We start from the raw sequence: 22,056 nt of genomic DNA on the forward strand, positions 1-22,056 counted from the left end.
AATCCTCATGAGGATCGCGGGGGTGCCGGATCCACGTCTGCCTCACAGTTCTGAGGACCCGGGTTCAAATCCGGCCTCGCCTGTATGGAGTTTGCATGTTCTCCCCGTCCCTGCGTTGGGTTTTCTCCGGGTAATCCGGTTTCCTCCCACATCCCCGAAAATGCATGGGAGATCAATTGAAGACTCGAAATTGCCCGTAGGTGTGAATGTGAGTGCGAATAGTTGTTTGTCTATGTGTGCCCTGCGATTGTCTGGTAACCGGTTGAGGATATACCCCGCCTCTCGCCCAGAGTCGGCTGGGATAGGCTCTAGCACGCCCGTGACCCTCGGAAGGGTAAGCGGTATGAAAGATGGATGGATAAAAAAAATATCAAAACACCTTTCCAACCTAACTGCCTAACTGCGTTAAGTATTGGATCTCATAAAATGGTACACGTGTACCTAATGAAGCTGGGCTGAAATGTCCAATATGTGCTATGTGTTGGTGTTGCAGCCCCTCCCAGGGAATAGTGAACGAGGCCTTCGGCATCAACACAGATTCGTTGTACCACGAGATCAAAGACGCCAAGTCGGACATCATTGGAGATGTAGACGCCGGTGCAGAGCTTCTTGGTATGACAACGACAAAATGTGTAACCTCCTTCACACCCTTTTGGGAGGACCACTTCAATTCTCCCATGCGAACGAGACATTTGCAGAGTAGACTCCTTTTGAGGGAAATACGAGTTGAGGCATATGTGTGTGAATGCATTTGACATGGCATGGCTGAGGCTGGAATACGCTGTGCGGCCGCAGCTCAGCAGCTCACGCGTCACTGCAGTCTTCCTCAGATCCTCTGACTGGCAGTCTCTGTAATCCATGCTGCTTATTTCATTTACGCCTTTAATTTCGTTGATTATTTTTGGCTTGTGCAGAGGCATCATGCCCTGTAAGGGACATGAAAAAAGGCAGCAAAGTAGTTTCACTAAAGCTTTTTTTTTTTTTTTTTTCAGTCTTGAAGCAACCTATTTAGTTGAAATTATTTTCTCATTTTAATGTCAACATTGAAGGAAGTGGTTATATTCTGTTAATCTCCCACTCTTTTTCTTTTGTCCCCTTTTTGTGCTTCTGCCGGTGACACCCATAGGCGAGTTCTCAGGTGTGTATTAAAACATTATTATTATTATCTTATCTTCCTCTTGCTGCTCTGCAAATGCCCAGTCTCTCAAAAAGTAGCTATTAATTTCTACTTGAAAATCAGAACAAATGCTTGATAAGGTTTAAGTGTAACAGTTATATTCTCCTCCAATAATTATAAAGAACCACACATTTTAAAATTGGGGTTTCATTTTGGTATTTATTATTAAATAAAATATATTGTGATATGCTTTTGATTATTTATTTTGATAATGTTATATTATTAATATATATTTTTTAAATACCCTGCTTTTCCCCGGTTCTGTTCAAGGTTCAGGAGACAGATGGTATTTGATGTTCTAATTCTTAAACCGTCCATATCTAAATTTGATAAATGCTCACCAGCATCTTCTCTCTCCAACCTTTCTCTCCCGTTTTCTTCTCTATCCATCATCTTTCCTTCTTCTGGCTTCGCTCTCTTCTTCTTTTGCCTCCAGTCCGAGATGATTTCTTTGGTAAGGTGCCCTTGCCTTAAGAATTTGCTTCAGCTCACATTCGCTTGTTATGTCATTTTGACTGGGCTGATAGCACACTTGTAATACTTGTTGTGTGGCTTTATTGTTTTGTTTTGTTTTTGACACATTTTGCCACCTTTGCATTTAAATACAGTTTGTTTACTTCAGCCAGCAGCGTTAACACTTAGTTGAACTTTCGAAAAACCAATTTACAAAAGAATGCATCATATTATTGTTTTACACATATTTTGTTGAATGAAATTAACTGTATGTGTATCCATTTGACAATGTGTTTTAGCCTTTTTTAAAACAATGTTACTTCAGATGTTCAGTGATGTAGTTTCACAGTTTGTCCTGTTTTAGTTTACCCGCCTTTTCTTTATTAGTTTATGTTCTCACTAGTTTTCTTTCCATGGCCAATTGTTTGCTTAAAACTTGTATTGGTTGTGTTTGGCTTGTGTTGCATTTCCCTGCAGCTCGTTCGATCAACATGCTTGCTTGGTGAACCACAACAGTGATGAACCCCGATTTTGTGAATGCCAGGAAATACTTACTTCCCCCAAATTTGAGCACCTCTCAATCAGTAAAGATATATCATGTTTATTTTCCTCCGGGATTTATTCACTGTTTACCCAATATTCAACATCAATACTCTGGGTAGAGTTTTAATCATTTATCCTACTAAAGGTTCATGCAGAAAGATTGTAAATGCTTGGGATTTTACCAAACAAATACATGTGGTGGTGTGATGAGTAACACAGGTGTGTGTTTCAGGGATGGGCAAGGAAGTGGAGAACCTGCTGACAGAGAACAAACAGCTCCTAGAGACCAAGTAAGAAACATGGAATTGCCTCATGTTCGACACTCAGCATTATGGGCCGATTTTTCATTTCGGCGCCACAAAAATACACTACTCTCAAAAATGTAGTAATATTGCGTGTACACCTTTAGGGTCAATCTAAAATGCACTATGCTGTAATTTCAAACACAATTTAAAAAGTATTTCATTAATGAAGATCCTTGTTTTATTCATATTCCAATTGTAAAGTAGCTTCTACATTCTGATTTTAGGTTTGTTCCTCGTCTGCATCCCATTTTAAAACCACAAGCGATATTTTTCCATTCGATTCAAATGTGCGGTTATGGAATGACTTCAAGTTCCTCTCCTTTTCACTTCGCAGAAACGCTCTCAACATTGTAAAAGACGATCTTATTGCCAAAGTGGACGAGCTGTCCAGTGAGCATGAGGTGCTACGGGAGGAGCTGGAGGCCGTGAGGCAGTCCAAGAACAAGGTGGACGCCAGAGTCAAGGAGCTGGAAGAAGAACTACGGAGGTGAAAATGATTGGAAACTAATATGAATCTTAAGAAGGAATATTGTTGGACAGATGATTGTAAGTACTGTCCATACGTTCTCCCCTGCAACTAAGTACTTCTTACGTATACCTTCACGTAAATACATATACAGTACCAGTTTAGAATGTTAATACATACCTTAAAGACTCAAAAACAAATTGATCATAGCAATGGAAACTGAAAAGAGTAACATCTTGTAAAAGTTTGTTCTGTCTGAGTTTAAGCACCAAGGGACAAAACATCTCTATCGTGTAGATCACTTGTGATGATCCCCACTGTTGAGCGGAATTTATGTAAATGTATAGTTTTTAAAAAAGAAAATATGCACAATATCAGAGAGATAGTGTAAAACTGTACTACTGTATCTCGAGAGCTGTTAGTAATATTTTCCCTTGTTATGTAGCAAATAGCATAAGCATACGTTATTTAAAATACTTGTTTTTAAGTTATAAAAGTCAAATACAGTTGATGACCAGTTTTAGCTGTTGATATATTGACAAAGTCCTCAGTCAAGAAAGTACACTCAACATGAAGTCTAAATCAGAGAATGTCTACTGTATATGTTTGTCAATTTAATGAATGCAATGGCAAATGTACAGAACCGGTTGATAAAAATTTAGAAGTGAGCTATTGTCTTCATGGAAATAAAACAAAAAAAATAAGTTATTTCCTGCCTAGTTACCAAGCCGTTACCATGTAGTACACGTCAAAAACTGTTTCTGTATTTGGGCTGCAGGTTAAGAGCAGAGGCTCTCGGTGCATCTCGGGACTCCAAGGATGAAGGAAATGATGATGTGAGTCCTTATTTCTCACTATACACCTGCGCTAATAATATCCAACAGAAAAAAATAGTGTCGTTGTCAAATATCTAAGGTAATCCTACTACAATCACTAAATGTTGAAGTATAGACTTTTCCACCCTTTTGTTCTACCTTATTTTCAACATTGAGTATAATGTAGCATTGAAGACTGAGTGAGAATGTTATCTAACACGTACACACAATTCGGGCAGAAGTTAAATAATTGATAATTGAACTACAATACAATGTAAAGTGACTGCAATGATGTCGGATGTGATGGTGTGTGCACTTGCTCCAACGAGCAGAGTTTAAATAGTATGTGTGTTCTTGTTTTGGAGCCCTATGACCTAACGATAGTCAAATGTAAGTGATGAGTCTCCAGAGTGATCACAATAATTGTAGTAATTTAATCATCCATTCGCTTTCTCGACCACGTTCCCTCATTAAAGTCGTGAATGAGCTGAATCGTTTCCCAGCTGACCTTGGGCGAGAGGAAGGCACTTTTTGCCAACCAATCGCAGGGCGCATATACACAAACAACCAGTCATGCTCACATTCACAACTATGGACATCAATTAACCAAACATGCATTTTGGGGGGAAACGGAGAAAACCTACGGAAGCAGGGCAAGAACATACAAACTGTGTATGTAAATATTTGCTTCACTCCCCAAACAACTGCCACTTGTCGCCCAGTTTTCATCTCCCATACAAGATGGCGACATGACCATGACCCAGAGGCGGCGGTTTACCCGGGTAGAGATGGCGAGGGTGTTGATGGAGAGGAACCAGTACAAGGAGAGGCTGATGGAGCTGCAGGAGGCTGTGCGGTGGACAGAGATGATCAGGTATGTAGAGCAAAGAAGACGCAAAAATAGTGATACTGTTTGCTGCGAGGGGCCATCATAGACATAATTCAAAATGACCTCTCTCACGCACTACTGAAACGCTCTCGCACACACTACCCAAGAAAATCTGTTGTGTGTGAAAGCATTTCAGTAGTGTTTGAGAGGTCTGGAAGGAAGTCGGATTGATGTTCCCCACGGCCGCTCATATTTTGCACAAACTTTTGCCTTGCGTCCCTCGCACGGGTTTGATTGCGGGAGTGATTATACACACTGAATGTGCATTCGCTTCATTTGCGCCACATTGATATGCTCCTCCCACCTCGGTCCTCTTCAGCGGCGCGTCCAACGACGGTGTGCTGTGAGCGGCCACGGCCAGCACGAAAAGTCACCCCGGCTTTGATTTCCGATGCTCCTAGTTTGGCTCCCCTTTCCAGCTCCGACGAAGCGCTTTGAGCGGCCACGGCAGCCAGCGGGACATCCCGTCTCCAAGGCTGGCCCTTTGCTCACCATTCTCGAAGCTGATTGACTGCCGTGACTTGTAGTTCAAATTTCCCAACCCGAACAAATGAGGGAAGAATCAAATTTTCACGTGTTCACCCCACACGCGTCGCGTCATACCTGTCATACGCGTCGTCGTCCGCCACGGGTTCGTGTGCCGTTTCACGCAAACTACATTGACTTTATATGTAACCACATCATGTGAATAGTTGGATTTGAGTCCATTGTAAGCAAAGCTTTACACTCAAATAAGCTCAAGCAGTGGAACCTCTGAGGCCTCAGCAGGCCAGTCCAGTCTGAATTTGACATAAACATTTAAGTGTAATGTGGTTCCAAAGTTGCACAAAAATCCATAACTGAAGCATACATCTCTTTGCACAAGAGCTCAGCATATCTTGTGAGCCATCTTAAGAATTTACTTTTCAAGTGTGTTTACAGTTTAGATTCTGATAAATGTTGACTTATTCATAATGTGGATTTTTCGCAAAGTGGGAAAGCATCTCTGTCCGGGCTCCTCAAGTTCGATATGATTAAATGAACAATAATTCAACATTAATAATAAAAAAGAACAGAATTTGTGTACAGCTGAAGATGAGTTGCATGAAGGTTTTATGGGAGCAAGCAGTAATCTCTCCACAGACGCACACACGTTCAAGTTGATTCCACGTTTTTACATTTTTCTATTAACTGCGACTGACTTTTTTTTTTTTTTTTTTTTTTACTGTTGTATGACAGTTAAAGTTAAAAACAATAAAAAGTGAAAGGGATGAAGTCTTCATGCTAAGTGACTCACTAATTCACTTCTCCATACTACTTGTTTATCACTCATCATTATTTATTGTTCAGCTATTGTTGAAGTTTTCTTTTGTTTTAAGATTACCAGTAGTTAATTTTGTATCTTTCTATTGTTGTATGGCAGCTAAGAAGTTTCGAATGTTACTTAAACATTGCTTTTACAGTGTTCTCCTGCTATTCTCACGGGATCGTGGCCGAGCCTTGCCACGAAGGGTTAAAATACGCAAGTAACTGATGCTACCCTAGAAAGATTCATAATTGCCTATAGATGCCACAAGTACGACATGTAGCAGCACATCAACTCATTTGTAGATTCATTGGCACCAAGATGCCACGAGATGGTGCCAAATCATTATATTAGACAAGGCTACCTTGAGCAGAAAACAACAAATAGGTCACTTTTTCAGCCAATAAAGGATGATAGGTTAAAAATAATCTGCGAATATGAGTGCCACACTGTATTGTAAATATAGGTTAATGATGGATACAATAATTATTTCTAAGTCTGAAAAAAACCTGGAATAGATTTCCGTTCAACTTTTAAACGTCCACTTTACTTCCCATTAATGTCCATGTATATTTTCCCTCCCCCAGGGCTTCCCGCGAGAGTCCTGCAATCCAGGAGAAAAAGAAGTCTACCATCTGGCAGTTGTAAGTTTCTGATTTAAACAAAATCGCCTGCCACCCAGAATGGGAAACAAACTTACAATATCTCTGCGTCCCTCCAGCTTTGCACGTCTCTTCAGTTCATCGTCCAGTCCTCCGCCTGTCAAGCGTCCGTACTACAGCGTTAACATTCACTACAAGTCGCCCTCACCGGCGGGCTTCCCTCAGCGCCGCAGCCACACCATGTGTCAGATCTCCACCTCCAACCGCACGTTGGAGTTCTTCCCAGAAGAGTGAGCATATGCACACCGGCTGCCTCCCTCTCCGTGTTAACGCCTCGCCGCTTTGCTCGCTTTTGCTGTTTTAAATCTCCTCATGCACGACAAAGACAAAAGAATTTAAATGACAGTGATCCCCCGTTCATGGCGGGAGCTACATGCGCCGCAGACCCACCCGCAATACAAGAAAAATCTGCGAGATGGTATAAAGCCCATATAAAAAAAACAAACAGTTTTATATAGTTTAAGCCTTATAATACTCCTCCCACAAGCTTTAAACTTAATACATACACATATTGTAGACGAATTTGAATGCAATGGGAAAGAAATGCAAGCATAAAATATATAGAAAATATGTAATAATAATGGAATTAGACATTTGATTTCTAACTTAAAAGTAGCAGTGGCAGGCCATGCATTTGGTACCTGGGCCTTCAGTCGGGACTTGCCCGACTTAAGCCACCTTTTAATACCGCCACTATCGCGTCACAATTCGAGAAACCATCAATATTATACAAAAATCCAATACAACGGCACGCAGCTGTGCCAAAGACATTATAGGAAACAATTTAAAATATTTATCTGATAACATGACAAAATAATTTTAAAAATGTTCATAAAAACACAATACTGAGAATTAGATGCTGAGAATTAGAATTTTGCTTGTAAATGTAGTCAGAGTGTTTTGGCTAACAGAGAAGGCTGACGTCCAAACCGTGTAAAAGATCTCTCCCACAAGTTGAATTCACATTGTAACTTATTTAAACACACTTTTGGAACACGTTGTAAATGTATTTCAACACAAAAACCTGTGTATGTTTACCATACCGCAATAGGTGAGCCGTGATATAGTGGGGGATTACTGTATCGTATAAAAGAAGGCGAGGCAAATTGCAATATTTCTTCCAGTCTGTGGCTCGCTGCTGGCTGCCCGCTAACGCTTGGCTCTCTCTCTCCTCGCCCCTTCCACCTGGCCGTTGCTTCCAGACTGGCCAGTAACGGTGTTGCGTCTCTCCTCAGTGACTCGGCACTGTTGGCCCGCCGAGAGCAGCGGCGGGAACAGTACCGGCAAGTGCGCGAGCACATGCGTCGCGACGATGGCATCATGCAGGCCTGTGGCTGGAGTGTTCCGCCACGTTTCAAACAGGTACACAGGTCACCCCGAAAAAGTAATGATCAAGATGCACTTGCCGTTGCCGCCATAGGAAAAAAACACATACGATTACAGGAAGGAATTATAGCGGAACCTTGGTTTACAGATTGAATTTGTTCCATGATGCCATTCTCAAATCGAAATGTTAGCAAACTGGGGTAATGTTTCCCACTGAAATGACTGGAAATGCAATTAATACATCCAGTTGTAGGACAATGTTATATTTACCTTACTTTGATTGTTGTGTGGTAAGAAAAATAAAGAAATAGAGAGATAAAGATAATTCATTTAACAATGGGTTCGCGAGCAAGCCCCGGTGCAGTGCCTTAGCCTTTTCGGGTACAGTAATACCCGTGTGGTTACTGCTAGCTTGAAATGGTCACCACTTCCCACAATGGTGCGCAGCTCTTGCATTGCATTGTGGGATGTGCTGGCCATTTTAGGCAAAAAACAAAGATACCTGAAGCACGTCGTCAATGATGTTTGTGTGGTGCGAGAAAATGTTCTGAGTCTTCTGCGGCCAAGACTGTTCGTACACCGAAAATAGTGTGTAACCCGAGGTAATTGTTCTTTTAAAAATTGTCCATAAACTGAGTCGTAAACCGAGGTTCCACTATACGATACTGATTAGGGCTGGGTTATATGGCCTTTAGATCAAATCTCCCCCTTTTCCTTCCCCCTTCGCTTAGAAAAAGCAAATCTCAATGTTATTGGTCCAAGCAACTTAAGCTTGCTTCCCCTTCTGGGTAACAAAAAAAAGAGGACCTTGTTTCTCATTCTTACGAGAAACTTTCTCATTAGAATAAAAACACGTTCCTACCAGTTTCATAGCATATTACTTTTGGTAATGAGAGATGAAAATTTACACAAATTACCTACTAGAGCAGGCTATTCCATTCAAGTCCCTTGACAATATGAGAGTGCTGGCACTCTTTTTTTTTTCTCCAAATGAGTGATGTCATAGTGTCAAAATGAAGCACACACTTTGGCAGGCTGGTTGTAGGTGTGAAGGGCCAAAGGTCAGAGTGTATTTGGAGGCAGGTGGCTCTAACTCTGGTCTCCCACAGACCGGCGGTCAGACGGACAGCGCTCAGGACAGCCAGCTGAAAAGACAACAGGCAAGTGACAGCAACAGAGTCCCAGCTTGATCGTCCTTTTAACACCCATCCCTACAGCGCTGACCCATGTAACAGGAGAGCCACGGACGTGCCAACTAAAGCGGAGACATCAATATTTCTCATACTAACTGTTGGGTGTTTGATCCATACATACATTCAGTGCCCAGTAGAGAATAGCAAGTTGTACAAAAAGTATACTGGAGCAATGAAGAGCTGGACCTGTGCATTAAAAAGTTGAGAAAAGGTCAACTTCAGTCAATCTGTAAAGCATTTTAGTTTCATCCTGAAATTTCACCCGAAATACCACAATATCTCAAAGTTTTCATGAGTACATTAGTGTATTTGGTGTTACACCCACTCTAAATCCATGCTATTCATATTATCACCATCTTTATTACACACAGATAGATTTTAGATTTGGGGATATGTGCATCCTCTCGGTCACTCTCAGTCCAACACAAAGTGAGGAAACAGGATACAATATGAGTTGTTAATGACACCAAACCCTACAAATTGGTGATTTAAGTGGAATTTTCTCTAATGCCTGCTGTGTATAAAGTGTACATGTATCCAGAATGTAGACAAGCTTAATGTTAGTTAGTTAGTTGTTGTTGGGGTTTTTTTATATCCTGGCCAGCAACCCAGAATGTGTATGAAGAGGAACTACACAGCAATTAAATACTTTTTTTTCTGGCTGCTTGCTGCCTTTTGCTTTTAGACTAACAGTGAAAAAGAGGATAATCGCATGAAGAACGTTCCTGTCCCGGTCTACTGTCGCCCCCTGGTCGAGAAAGACCCCAACAGAAAGGTAAGAAATTCTGTTGGTTTTTGTTTAGTTTTTTTTTTCTTCTACTTAACTAGACCGAGATGAAATTTACACACCGCACTCTGCAGGAGATCAGAGGTTCATAATTGGAGGTAACCTAGGAGATTGACTGGACAGCTGTGATAATGCTTGAGAATAATATTAATAATATGAAGAATTATACATACAGTAGCACCTTGATTTTTGTCGAGTTATGAGCCGTCGCTTGGTCGAATTTTTTATTTTTTATTTTATTTTGTTTTGTTTTTGCTTTGCATTGCGAGCCAAAATTTGAATTACAATCGAGATTGAGCTATGCTGCTGTTTGAAAGAAGACCAAAAAAACTAATCTTTAAATATTTGTAATATTATTGTTATTTCATTTATTTATGTTTAGTCTCCTTTATTGTGTTGTATTGTGTTTTTATACAATACAGTGTTATTTTTAATTATTATAAACACAAAACATTTTTGTGGGTTTTTTTGGGGGACAGCTGGAACAGATTAATGACATTTCAATTCACTGTAATGATGACAATTGCTCTGCCATATGACTAAATTGAGTTACCGGCTTGGTCACGAAGTCAAGGTACCACTGTTTTTAGAATACATGAATGTCATTCAGTAGAACGCAGACCTCCATCAAGGCCAAAATGTTATCAAAGGTGGGAAAAAAATGTGAAGCGCGGAACTTTTTCACATACTGGTTCACGGGGAATGATTTAAGATGTTCCACTTGGATTTTTATTAGTTTCCGTGGTTGTGAGCCTGTGTTTGTGCCCGCCTCAGCTGTGGTGTGCAGCCGGAGTGGACCTGACAGGATGGAGAGCCAGCAGCCAGGAGTCAGGACCACTTAAAGCGGTCTCCAGTGGCAGCGACCCCCTGCAAGCAGAGGAGAATGAAGGAAGCAAGAAGAGCAACCACAACTCTCCCGAGAAGAGGAAGGTGAGCCTGTGACTGAAGTCGCTTCATAGTAGGTTTAAGTACATTTTTCAAATGTTTGTACCTGAGTATTTCTTTTTCGGACAACTTTTTAGTTTTTAGACTCTCGTCTTTGTCAAAATAGGCTTGTTAGTGTTTTCAACCTCCGTGGATGACGTCGCAATGTAAAAAAGACAAACAGAGAGGCTGCAGTTGACATCTTGTGGTCTTAAACTGTATGGCAAAAAAAAACAGCAACATGGAGTAACATGAACCAGGGAGCAACAATGACGACAGCAAAAGATAATAGGGGGAAGATACAGTATTCCCCGTGCATGACCTTATTTAAGAGAATTCTTTGGTGTTTTCGGCTACAAGAATGATTTGCGGCAAATGCGTTGTGTTTTTTGCAATGCTAAAAACCACAAGCTTTTAGCATTCAAAAATTGTCTTTCTAATCTAAAAAAAACCCACATACAGGTACTTTAAGGTGTGTTTCCTCAGTTTTTATTATAGCTAACGTCGCATTTTTTTGATCCTCAGTTGCCAACATAGCAAAGCTATGCGGTCACATTGTTTTGTTAGGATGAACGTATGAAAAAACAATAAGCGACATGTAACATGATTTTCTTTTTCTTCATCTCAATACAAGCACTATGCAAGTTAATCAAACGGGGAAATTATTATATGTGCACTAGGTTTTACTTTCCACTGTGCCAAGTTATCGAAAAGGGTATTGTACTGTATAGAACTGACTGCTTCACTTTTTACTTCTTTACTGAAGTACCTTTCGAAGTCTGTACTATTTTAGTTTTACTTAAGAACCGAAATTTAATCAGAACTTCTACTTTTACCAGTTTTTTTTTTTTCCTTTACACAAATATCTCTCTATTTACTTAAGTAGAGCGTGAGTACTTCTGCCCCCTCTGGTTGCACCTCCAACGCTCCTCTCCTCCTCCAGTCCAAGGAGCTGCAGGAAACAGACACCATGAGCAGCCGTGTTTGGATCCTCACCAGCACCCACTCTGCCAGCAAGGTGGTGATCATCGATGCCAACCAGCCGGGCTCGCTCGTCGACCAATTCAACGTCTGCAACGCTCACGTGCTCTGCATCTCTAGTGTGCCAGGTGAAGATCACACCTCCCGTCATCAGCTGGTGCTTTCCTTATACAGTGGTACCTTGACTTACGAGTTGAATTTGGTCCGTGACCAAGCTCTTAACTCAATTTACTCACATATCAAACCAGTATTCTCCATTTAAATTCCAGCAATCCAATCCATTCCATTCCCCAAAAATCAGTTAAGTGTTGTGTTTTTAATAAAGAAAAATAGCATTTAACATAATAAAATAGAATATAAAGAAATAAACTGGTTTAGTGTAATTACTGTACATTGGGACTAGTCTGAAGTCCCAACAATACAATAACTGTTCGCCTGAGCTGTGTACCTTTAAGGGGCGTGGCCTCGTGAGCGACATCAGGAACATGAGCAGTTAGTCTGCGTGAGCGTTTGGGTATGAGCTTTGGTTTACTGTAGCTGTTTGTGAGTGTTCTCATTTTGTATTTGTGTTTGACACAAGCAGTAATACGTCAAAAATGGAAGAAGTACGAATGAATAAAAATAGTAGTTAAAAGATTAGAAAGAGATTTTAATAGAAAAGGTACAAAATGGTAAAAATGGAAAAGTGTAACTGGTAAGGGGTTGTTTAACAGTGGATGCATAGTTACTTTGCATATCTTTTCCGACTCTGATGGATCGCTGTTTGCGTGTTGAATAAATTAAAAGTGAATAATTCCAAAGTGGCCTTGAGGCTTGCCCTTTGCGCCGTATTGTTTTAAGGCGAGAATCCTACATTACTTGACACCTATATTGACAAAACCTCTTAGAAATGTGTTTGCGACCTTTGGCTTGTCACGTCAGCAACTCATGGTTTGTTTGGAACAGATCTTACGCCAGATGCCCACCCTGACGCAACCCACTCATTTTTCATCCGTCATTTGATATTGGGGCACTGGTTGGGAATTGCATGACTATGTAGCTTAAATGTATTTCCTGTCTTTTGCTCACACAGAAAACAGAAAGTGTTTTCATATTTTTGTTTGTGTGCCTATACAGCTGCCAGTGAGAGCGATTATCCGGCTGGTGAGATCGTGTTGGATCCAGGTGATGGTGGTGCAGGGGGAGGCGAGGACACCGGCAGCGTGGAGGGTATGTTGGCTGGTATCACGCTAGTGGGTTGCGCCACTAACTGCAGTGTTGCCCGTAGCAACTGCTCCTCACGCACTGACACTCCCATAATGGACAAAGGACAAGGTGGGCACATCCTGAATGCTCCTGCATCTTTGTATTAACCGCAGAGAGGTGAGACAGTGTCAGCTCTACCAGGAGTCGTGTTAATTTTTTTAATGATGTCGTGCTTTAGCACCCGTCGCTCCCCCCGCAAGTGGCAAGATTCACCCGGCCCAGTCTGCTGAGGAGGCCACAGAGGCCACCGAAGTTCCAGAGTCAACATCCAATCACGCAGAACTTGGATCCGCACCTTCAGGACCGTTCACGGAACACGTCTTCACTGATCCGCCGCCTCGTCCAGCAGACGGCCCTGACAGGTAGAATCAAAGTGTGTCAGCGCAGAGCCATCAAGAGGAGACTGAACTCTGCATACTTTCCGTCCACTCAGGGCCGCTGGTCAGTCCAAAGAGGAGACGTCAGTACCTCCAGAGATGGAAGATGGTGGTAAAGAGTCCAAGAATTACACCAGCATGGCACCCACCATGTGGCTCGGGGCCCAGAACGGCTGGTAAGTAAGCACGTTGTTATATTACAGGGTATACTGTATATATATATATCAACACAGGGCTTTTCATGCCATTCCTCCAGTGCATTATATATTTTAATCAAAGAAGCTCAGCTAGAGACTAATTTTGGCTTATATGTTGGCCTAATTTATTATACAGTACATCAAACATGAGAAGCCTAGGGAAGGGATGTAATTCGGCAGTGACCAAGTTTTGTATTCTTTTTTTTGATACACAAAGGTCTTCCACTCGTCTGGCGCCACTGCTCTAATGAACCCTGTGACTAAGAATTTGTGTTTGTATGACTCTTCTCTGTCACCCTCCAGGCTTTATGTCCACTCTGCGGTTGGCAACTGGAAAAATTGTCTCCACTCCATCAAACTCAAAGACTCCGTGCTCAGTCTGGTGTAAGCGCCACATCATTTCCTTGTTTGATGGTTTAAAACACCCATGGTGTACAAATGTCCTGTATTTCACCAATGAGTTCCATTTCTGTTCTTTTTTTGGTTTGTTTTTGTTTTCTCAAGTCATTGAAACTGGCACTCACTTCCAATGATATCAATCTGTTTTGGAGCAATCTGTTGATAACGAATTCCCCCCGGAAACGCACCATTTTCATCGCCAAAATCGATACGCTCCCATGATGACCAAATTCTGTACTATACTATAAAGTGGCAATATTTATATTTCCAAACAAGTGTGTGTTGTTCAAGTTGGTATTCTACCTTGTATTGCTATCATATATTGTTGCACACTCACATCAACACAACAGCACCCAAAGGTTATTGTATGAAAAAACATACATACTTTTAATATAGGCAACACCGCAAAACACATTATTTTAATTAGTAAATATGCTCGTATATCAATCTGACATCAGCAGGCTCCCGCCTTTTTTGGATCTTAATGTGAGTGGGCCAAAATAAAACCAAATATGTTTTTTGGAGGATTTGTTTTCTGCAGACATTGTTTTTAAAGTCCAGAACTATGGAATAAGTGCCCATGTTCACAGCACTAGAGAGGTTCTTTAAGACTTTAATTCTCAATAGGTGGTTCGGGACCCAAAAGTGGGTCACGGACCCATTTTAATTGGGTCATGGACAGGTAATAACAAAATGTATAGCATAATAATTCTGACTGTTAAAAGTGTTACAGTTGCTTTGGTCTGCAGCCTTCATTACATTTCCTAAAAGAAATAAATAAATAAACTATTGATGTTACACTTTCCTAAAAAGAAGAGATCAGTCCCAAGATATACATTTTTGGACGTGCAGTTATGGTCATCCTCAGTTTCTTAATAAGGTGCTCTGAAAGGCACTTTAAACATTAAAGTATGAGTAGTTATGTTTAAATGTATATTCATATGCAATATATGTTCTTTATAGTTAGTTTCTAACGTCTGTAAAAGTGGGTCGCAACTTAGCAACAATAGAAAAATGCAGGTACTGGGGAGACAAAAAGTTGAGAACCAATGCTTTAAAGACATCTAATCTTCCGTGTAGTTGACTTTTCTTGCAAACAAACTTGGTAGTAATTGATTGATTCCACCTGTAAACATCACTGTTGATCTTTGTTTTCTGGCCAGAATTTGTTTGCATGCATGCTTGTGCCTGAATCAATCAAGAATTGTGTTTCAGAACCAAAATGTGTTTATCATCAGCCAATGTCATTTGGTTTGATTGATGGGGGAATTATTTTTTAGATTAACACAGGTCTTAAAATGTTAATTGGAAAAAAGTGTTTACCAGGAGCTCGTGTCATTTGGTTTGATTGATGGGGGAATAATTTTTTTAGATTAACACATACGTTAGAAATGTTGACCATATTACTGCGGAGCAATATTAGTTCATTTGGGTAAATACTGTAAATGAAAACAGTCAATGCCACTGACTATTTACAAATTGATTCATGCAAATGTTGCCTTGTGAGTTTCTCTAAGGGTGTGTTTTCTCTCCATCGCAGACACGTGAAGGGTCGTGTGCTGGTCGCCCTCGCTGACGGGACCCTTGCCATATTTCACAGATCAGAAGGTAATGCTTACACGTGTTTTAAATGGCCAAATTGTTTTCCCAGGTTTTCACGAGCACGAGAATTAATTGAAATTGTGAATGGTCAGATGAGAGTTTACTCTCTTTTTTTTCAAGATAGTTTATCTATGACAGTTTACTCAAAGTAAAGTGCTATCAGTGGTGGGCTGTGCATTCCTCACCCTTCACTTGGGACTTACCTGACTTCATCTACCTCTTAACACTGCCAATTTCATGTCGCAACTACTGTATATGAAACAGCAATACTACACAAAAGGCAGTGTAACAGCACACAACTGTGCCACGCACATCGTCTGAAGCAGTTCACAATCAATATTTATCCAGTAGCATGACAAAAACATAAAACATTCAAACAAAATGCACCAGAGATGTTGATGTTTGCGGATCGCTACAGATGTGTTTTGATAGTCAAACTTGACTTGCTTTGAGCAAGCAATTTAGAGGACAGAAAAATGAACTTGAACTCTCATTGGTTAAAGAAACAGTCCCGTTGCTAATATAGTTTAAGTTACTTTGGCAGCACCACAAAATGTGAAGGCCCTGGGCAGGTTAGATGAGATGGCAGCACATACAGCCTGAAATGTAATTGGACAAAAACTATGTCATCCATATACACGTACTGGAAGCAGGGCAACCGACCTAAACCCTACAAAATAAAGAGAATGCCTTAATACAATTCATTGATCAAATATTAGTACAGTATTCAGGTTATAAATGTAAATGTAGGTGAGTGCTTCTGGTAGTGTTTAGGCCAACAGAGAATGTCTTGCTTGTCCTGAGTGCTATGAAGGGGTTTGTGGTCTTCATGCAGACGGCCAATGGGATTTATCTAACTATCACCTCATGGACCTGGGGCGACCTCATCATTCCATCCGTTGCATGGCCGTCGTGCACGATAAAGTGTGGTGCGGCTACAAGAACAAGATCCACGTCATTCAGCCTAAAAGCATGCAGATTGAGGCGAGTCCCGTCCTTTTCCTCTTCTGCTGTGTTGCGTAAAACCGTTGTCACGTGGCCCACTTTCTTCTCCAATAGAAGTCCTTCGACGCCCACCCTCGTAGGGAGAGCCAGGTGCGCCAGCTGGCTTGGATCGGCGACGGCGTGTGGGTGTCGATCCGGCTCGACTCCACGCTGCGCCTCTACCACGCCCACACGCATCAGCACCTGCAGGATGTGGACATCGAGCCCTATGTCAGCAAGATGCTCGGTGAGAGGACGTCTTTTGCGGAGACTCATAGATAGATGAATTTTAATGCGCCTACTATGTACAATGTATGAACTTGTTGATATGCATAATTTGCATGCATAATAGTTTTATTGCACCTTGAAACTTGAAAAAAGATATAGCCAGCAAAATAATGATATATGATTTATATGTGTGAATCCTATAATCACATTCTGCTTGACTTCCAATCTGTGATTTGCAGGCACCGGCAAGCTGGGCTTCTCATTTGTGCGCATCACGGCTCTTCTGATTGGTGGAAATCGCCTGTGGGTGGGAACTGGAAATGGGGTGATCATCTCCATCCCGCTAACAGAGAGTGAGTGTCAGTCGTACACAGCTGTCATGTGATTTGCATCAAATGTGCAGTATGAAGTGACTTGGAACAAATAGTGAGCGTCACAGTTTGATTCACTGGCAGCAGCTGTTTACATTTTTGGGGCCTTACAAACTTTATTTTGTCATTTGTTTGTTGTGGGTTTAGTGTGAGTCTTTACATTGCAGCACCATCATTTAGCTCCTAAAATCAAGACAATTTGGCTTGGCTTTCTAAATTCGAGCTTAGATTTTTGATCACTTCCATTCACAGCAAAATCAAACCAGTCACATCACCTGAGCATTGTTTCCCAACCCTTCTTGCTTCTTCTTGAGACAAGGCACATATTTGACTTCAGAAAACATTTCGAGGCACACCACCAAACAAAAATGTCACAAAACTGCACCCTCTGCCATCGAGTGGAAGAGAATTTAATTGTTATGCCTGTTCCAATACATCAGTTGCACATAGAGAGAAACATCCATCCATCCTGTACCGCGTTATCCTCACAAGGGTCGCGGGCGTGCTGGAGCCTATCCCAGCTATCTTGGGGCGGGAGGCGGGGTACACCCTGAACTGGTCGCCAGCCAATCGCAGGGCACATAGAAACAAACAACCATTCGCACCCACATTCACAATTTAGAATCATCCATCAACCTACCACACATGTTTTTGGGACGTGGCAGGAGAAAACCCACGCAGGCACGGGGAGAACATGCAAACTCCACACAGGTGGGGCTGGGATTTGAACCCCGGTCCTCAGAACTGTGAGGCAGATGTGCTAACCAGTCGCCACCGTGCCGCTAGAGAGAAACAAAGATACATTATTTGAAGTAAATAAATCATATTTTTAACATGAATTTGATAATTTCCCACACCACAGGTTGTTTGGGATTACTGCACTGGGTTCATGAGCCCTTATCTTCCGTTAGAATAGATTAGAATATGAATTTTATTGTCATTGTTCCAGTTTAGTGGCTCTCTGTTTACCAGCAAAAAGAAGATACCAAACAATATCCATCCATCCATTTTCTGAGCCGCTACTCCTCACTAGGATCGTGGGCGTGCTGGAACCCATCCCAGCTATCATCGGGCAGGAGGCGGGGTACACCCTGAACCGGTTGCCAGCCAATCGCAGGGCACATAGAAACAAACAACCATTCGCACTCACAGTCATGCCTACGGGCAATTTAAAGTCTCCAATTAATGCATGTTTTTGGGATGTGGGAGGAAACCGGAGTGCCCGGAGAAAAACCAAACAATATGCTGGAGCAGAAAAAAAACAAAAAACAAAGAGTTTAAAAAAGTACAGTATAACAATATAAGTTATGTAAATGTATATGTATACATGAAAGTGCAGTGCAGTGACGTAAATGAGTGTAGCATGACATAAAGTGAAATGCTAAAATAATGAACTGTAAATATTGAGAGTGCGGTCAAAAAAATTGGAATCTTGCAAAATAAATGTAATGTAAAATAAATATAATGCATATATTATGAAGTGAAAGGTTTTCATTGTATTAACAACAACAATATTATGTAAAATATGTCAACTGGTTCTGGTTTTGTTACTTAAAGGCAAACATCCATATTTTGCATTTGTCTAACGGGCGGAAACAGTTTAATTTAATTCACATTTAATGTAAAGTCACCTTTTTATTTTGATGATGAATTTCTTAATAAATAATGTGTGATTCTCAATGTCAAAATTAGGACATGCGAAAGGTGAGTGGGTACAACCGGTGCACACTTGTATCCAAATTAGGATTGTTTGGCGTTTGTGACAGGTCTATTAATATCTCCATCCATTTTCAACATCGCTTATCCTGGTTAGGGTCGCGGGGGGCTGGAGCCTATCCCATCTGACTTCGGGCGAAAGGCGGACTACACCCTGAACCGGTCGCCAGTCAGTCGCAGGGCACATATAGCCGCGGACAACCATTCACACTCACATTCACACCGTCACTGAGTGGGAACTGAACCCACGCTGCCCGCACCAAAGTCAGGCGAGTGTACCACTACACCATCAGTGACTTGAGGTCTATTAATATTACTGTATTATTATCTATTGGAGAAATAATCAAATCAGATCAAATCAGTAATCTCCTTCAGTTTACTGCCACTATTCCACATGAAGAGGCCGTCCGTGTTGTCCCCCTCAGTGGTTTCCCCTCTTCCCCAGACAGTCTGGGTCCTAACTATTTCTGCTACTCCACTTTCTCATCTGCTCTCTTTCCTCCTCCTCTTCCTCCTCTTCCTGTAGCGGTGGTCCTTCACCGGGGACAACTCCTGGGTTTGAGGGGTAAGTGGGAGTGCTCCTTCCTCCCGCTACTGGCCCTCCTCTTCACCTGCCTTTGTGACCTTTTAATAATCAGCAAAGAAAGTCACATACACTACTCGCAAAAAAATGTTAGGAATACATGAAGATGAATCCAAAATGCACTAACCTTTACAGGTGAACTTCATTTGACCTCTTCAAAATGTATAAACGTACGTTTGCAACTGCTCAATGCTTCTTCAGTACTCCTCGTTAGAGAACAGCGAGTTGAACAGATGGACATGAACAATCAAAACTTTAGAGATGGTCAAATTAAATTTACCTGTAAAGGTTGTAGTGCGGTTTAGGACTTGAAAGCCTAGTATCCCTAACTTTTAGTGAGTAGCGTATCTGCGGGGCCCTTTTTATTTGTGCTCAACTATAACCTTTTTGTTCACGAAGGGGCTCATTGTCTGTAACAATTCATTTGATATTTAAAACTGTATTAGCTTTCTAACATGCTAACTAAAAAAAAAAAATTAAAAAAAAAAGGTCAATGCTATTGGCTGTAACACAGCATGCCAGCATTGACCACGGAGGATTTTGTAGCATGCTGATGTTAGCATTCAGGTCCAGCAGTGCTAAAGGTCCAGTTCTCTTAAAAGTGGTTGTTTTGATTTCTACCAGACCTCCATGACACTCCCTTGGTTGCTGGTTGCTTTGCATGCTATTCATTTTTGCCACGATGTGGTGATGACCTCTAAGGGATATGTCGCTGTGGCTTCCGTCTATTGCATGCAGAAGATGTGCGGAACCCCATCACTCTAATTTGCAGTTACTTTATTTCAGTTATTTTATTTCCATTTTTTTCAGCCTTTGCTCTTGGAGAAAGCGTAAACTCACGTCACGTTGGCATTTATTGTATTTTTTTTTCATCCTTTCAGCCAATAAGGTATCTCCGACATCTTCCGGGGGAGTGATCCATGTGTACGGCGACGACGGCTCCGAGAAAAGCAACGGCAGCTTCATCCCCTACTGCTCCATGGCTCAGGCACAGCTCTGTTTCCATGGACACCGCGATGCTGTCAAGTTCTTTGTGACAGTACCCGGTGGGCCTAAATCACATTCTCTTGTTGGTCAAGCATGCACACATCACAGTGAATGCTTTTGATTTACAAACTGGACGCTGTATGTTTCCAACACCAATTACATGTTATAAACTGGATAGGGTTAGTGTGCTGTTAGTGTTTCCCAACCGTTATTGAGCCTTATTAGAACAATCTCACAACACACCACCAAATAAAAATGTCACAAAAAGCATATGTAGTACAGTAAATACCTACCGTTCACGGGGATAATGGCCAAGCCCTGCCGCAAAAAATTCAAATCTGCAGGTAATTGGTTTGGAATTACCTATAGATGCCAGAAGATGGCGACAAAGCGCTTTTTTTTCTGTTAGATAAAGCTGTGGCCTGACGAAATGAAGCTCCACCCATAAGTTCAATATAGTTTCTTGGTAGTAAGATGCCACCAGATGGCGCCAAAGCAATTGCAACTAGAGTTTTCTGGTTGTCTTAGAGCAATGATCACTTCACTGCACTCAGAAAAAAACTACATTCAGTATTTTCTATAAACTTCCATCCATCCATTTTCTGAGCCGCTTCTCCTCACTAGGGTCGCGGGCGTGCTGGAGCTTATCTCAGCTGTCATCGGGCAGGAGGCGGGGTACACCCTGAACTGGTTGCCAGCCAATCGCAGGGCACATACAAACAAACAACCATTCGCACTCACAGTCACACCTACGGGCAATTTAGAGTCTCCAATTAATGCATGTTTTTGGGATGTGGGAGGAAACCGGAGTGCCCGGAGAAAACCCACGCAGGCACGGGGAGAACATGCAAACTCCACACAGGCGGGACCGGGGATTGAACCCCACTCCTCAGAACTGTGAGGCTGACGCTCTAACCAGTCGGCCACCGTGCCGCTCTATAAACTTTATGCTTGCCATTTTTGTGCGTGTTCAATTACGTTTACAATACTTTGACAAAGTGTGTTTTATGAAGTTTAAATGTGTTTAAAGCGTGCGGTAAGGTCTTTATATCGCAGATTTTCAAACATACAGCATCCCCTGAGATAAAGTGCGGTTCACTGTATACTGAAATAATGATGATCTCATATCAGTTTACTCAAACATTTGCTTACTCAGTGTGAAATGTGGGCATGTTTAGTTGAACAACAAGGCTGATGTAATCACAGCAATTGAAGAAAAACACACAGAGATAATCAATAATTCTTTTGGACCAATTAAGTAGAATTGAAACATGTTCCACTGCACACCTGATGGATCGCTTAAGTCACACACAATAGGTTCTTCTCTTATGGCCTTTTTTTTGTTTGTGAAAGGCAACGTTCTGGCCACACTGAATGGCAGTGTGCTGGACAGCCCGTCAGAGGGTCCGGGCTCCACGGCCCCTCCGGAGACCGAGGCCCAGAGTGTTCAAAATGTGTTGGTGCTCAGCGGTGGAGAGGGTTACATTGACTTCCGCATAGGTGAGCATTCACTAAGCATGAAATCTAAGAAAAGGAATCTCCTTCGGGAAAATGATTCAAG

At 41.6% G+C, this 22,056-nt stretch overlaps 1 protein-coding gene across 23 annotated transcripts in view; it reads left to right on the top strand.

Moving 5' to 3' along the window:
- The window catches only part of mapk8ip3 (mitogen-activated protein kinase 8 interacting protein 3), a 37,255-nt gene that overhangs the window by 13,409 nt on the left and 1,790 nt on the right, over nucleotides 1-22,056 (top strand). For 8 of the 23 annotated variants that reach the window (XM_061749308.1, XM_061749317.1, XM_061749314.1 and 5 more), the window contains 25 exons: nucleotides 494-612; nucleotides 1,127-1,138; nucleotides 1,614-1,631; nucleotides 2,406-2,463; nucleotides 2,813-2,965; nucleotides 3,723-3,780; nucleotides 4,482-4,633; nucleotides 6,521-6,577; nucleotides 6,655-6,825; nucleotides 7,798-7,957; nucleotides 9,031-9,081; nucleotides 9,800-9,889; nucleotides 10,676-10,831; nucleotides 11,712-11,934; nucleotides 12,923-13,120; nucleotides 13,230-13,413; nucleotides 13,485-13,604; nucleotides 13,929-14,009; nucleotides 15,565-15,632; nucleotides 16,462-16,610; nucleotides 16,686-16,857; nucleotides 17,078-17,191; nucleotides 19,452-19,490; nucleotides 20,390-20,554; nucleotides 21,849-21,995. In XM_061749308.1, the coding sequence (XP_061605292.1) occupies nucleotides 494-612; nucleotides 1,127-1,138; nucleotides 1,614-1,631; nucleotides 2,406-2,463; nucleotides 2,813-2,965; nucleotides 3,723-3,780; nucleotides 4,482-4,633; nucleotides 6,521-6,577; nucleotides 6,655-6,825; nucleotides 7,798-7,957; nucleotides 9,031-9,081; nucleotides 9,800-9,889; nucleotides 10,676-10,831; nucleotides 11,712-11,934; nucleotides 12,923-13,120; nucleotides 13,230-13,413; nucleotides 13,485-13,604; nucleotides 13,929-14,009; nucleotides 15,565-15,632; nucleotides 16,462-16,610; nucleotides 16,686-16,857; nucleotides 17,078-17,191; nucleotides 19,452-19,490; nucleotides 20,390-20,554; nucleotides 21,849-21,995 (2,915 nt within the window). The remainder of the gene's footprint in view (nucleotides 1-493; nucleotides 613-1,126; nucleotides 1,139-1,613; nucleotides 1,632-2,405; nucleotides 2,464-2,812; nucleotides 2,966-3,722; nucleotides 3,781-4,481; nucleotides 4,634-6,520; nucleotides 6,578-6,654; nucleotides 6,826-7,797; nucleotides 7,958-9,030; nucleotides 9,082-9,799; nucleotides 9,890-10,675; nucleotides 10,832-11,711; nucleotides 11,935-12,922; nucleotides 13,121-13,229; nucleotides 13,414-13,484; nucleotides 13,605-13,928; nucleotides 14,010-15,564; nucleotides 15,633-16,461; nucleotides 16,611-16,685; nucleotides 16,858-17,077; nucleotides 17,192-19,451; nucleotides 19,491-20,389; nucleotides 20,555-21,848; nucleotides 21,996-22,056) is intronic. The other 15 variants (XM_061749315.1, XM_061749324.1, XM_061749323.1 and 12 more) reach the window with 10 other exon arrangements.

The sequence above is a fragment of the Phyllopteryx taeniolatus genome, chromosome 16 (assembly GCF_024500385.1).
Source record: "Phyllopteryx taeniolatus isolate TA_2022b chromosome 16, UOR_Ptae_1.2, whole genome shotgun sequence".
NCBI lineage: Eukaryota > Metazoa > Chordata > Actinopteri > Syngnathiformes > Syngnathidae > Phyllopteryx > Phyllopteryx taeniolatus.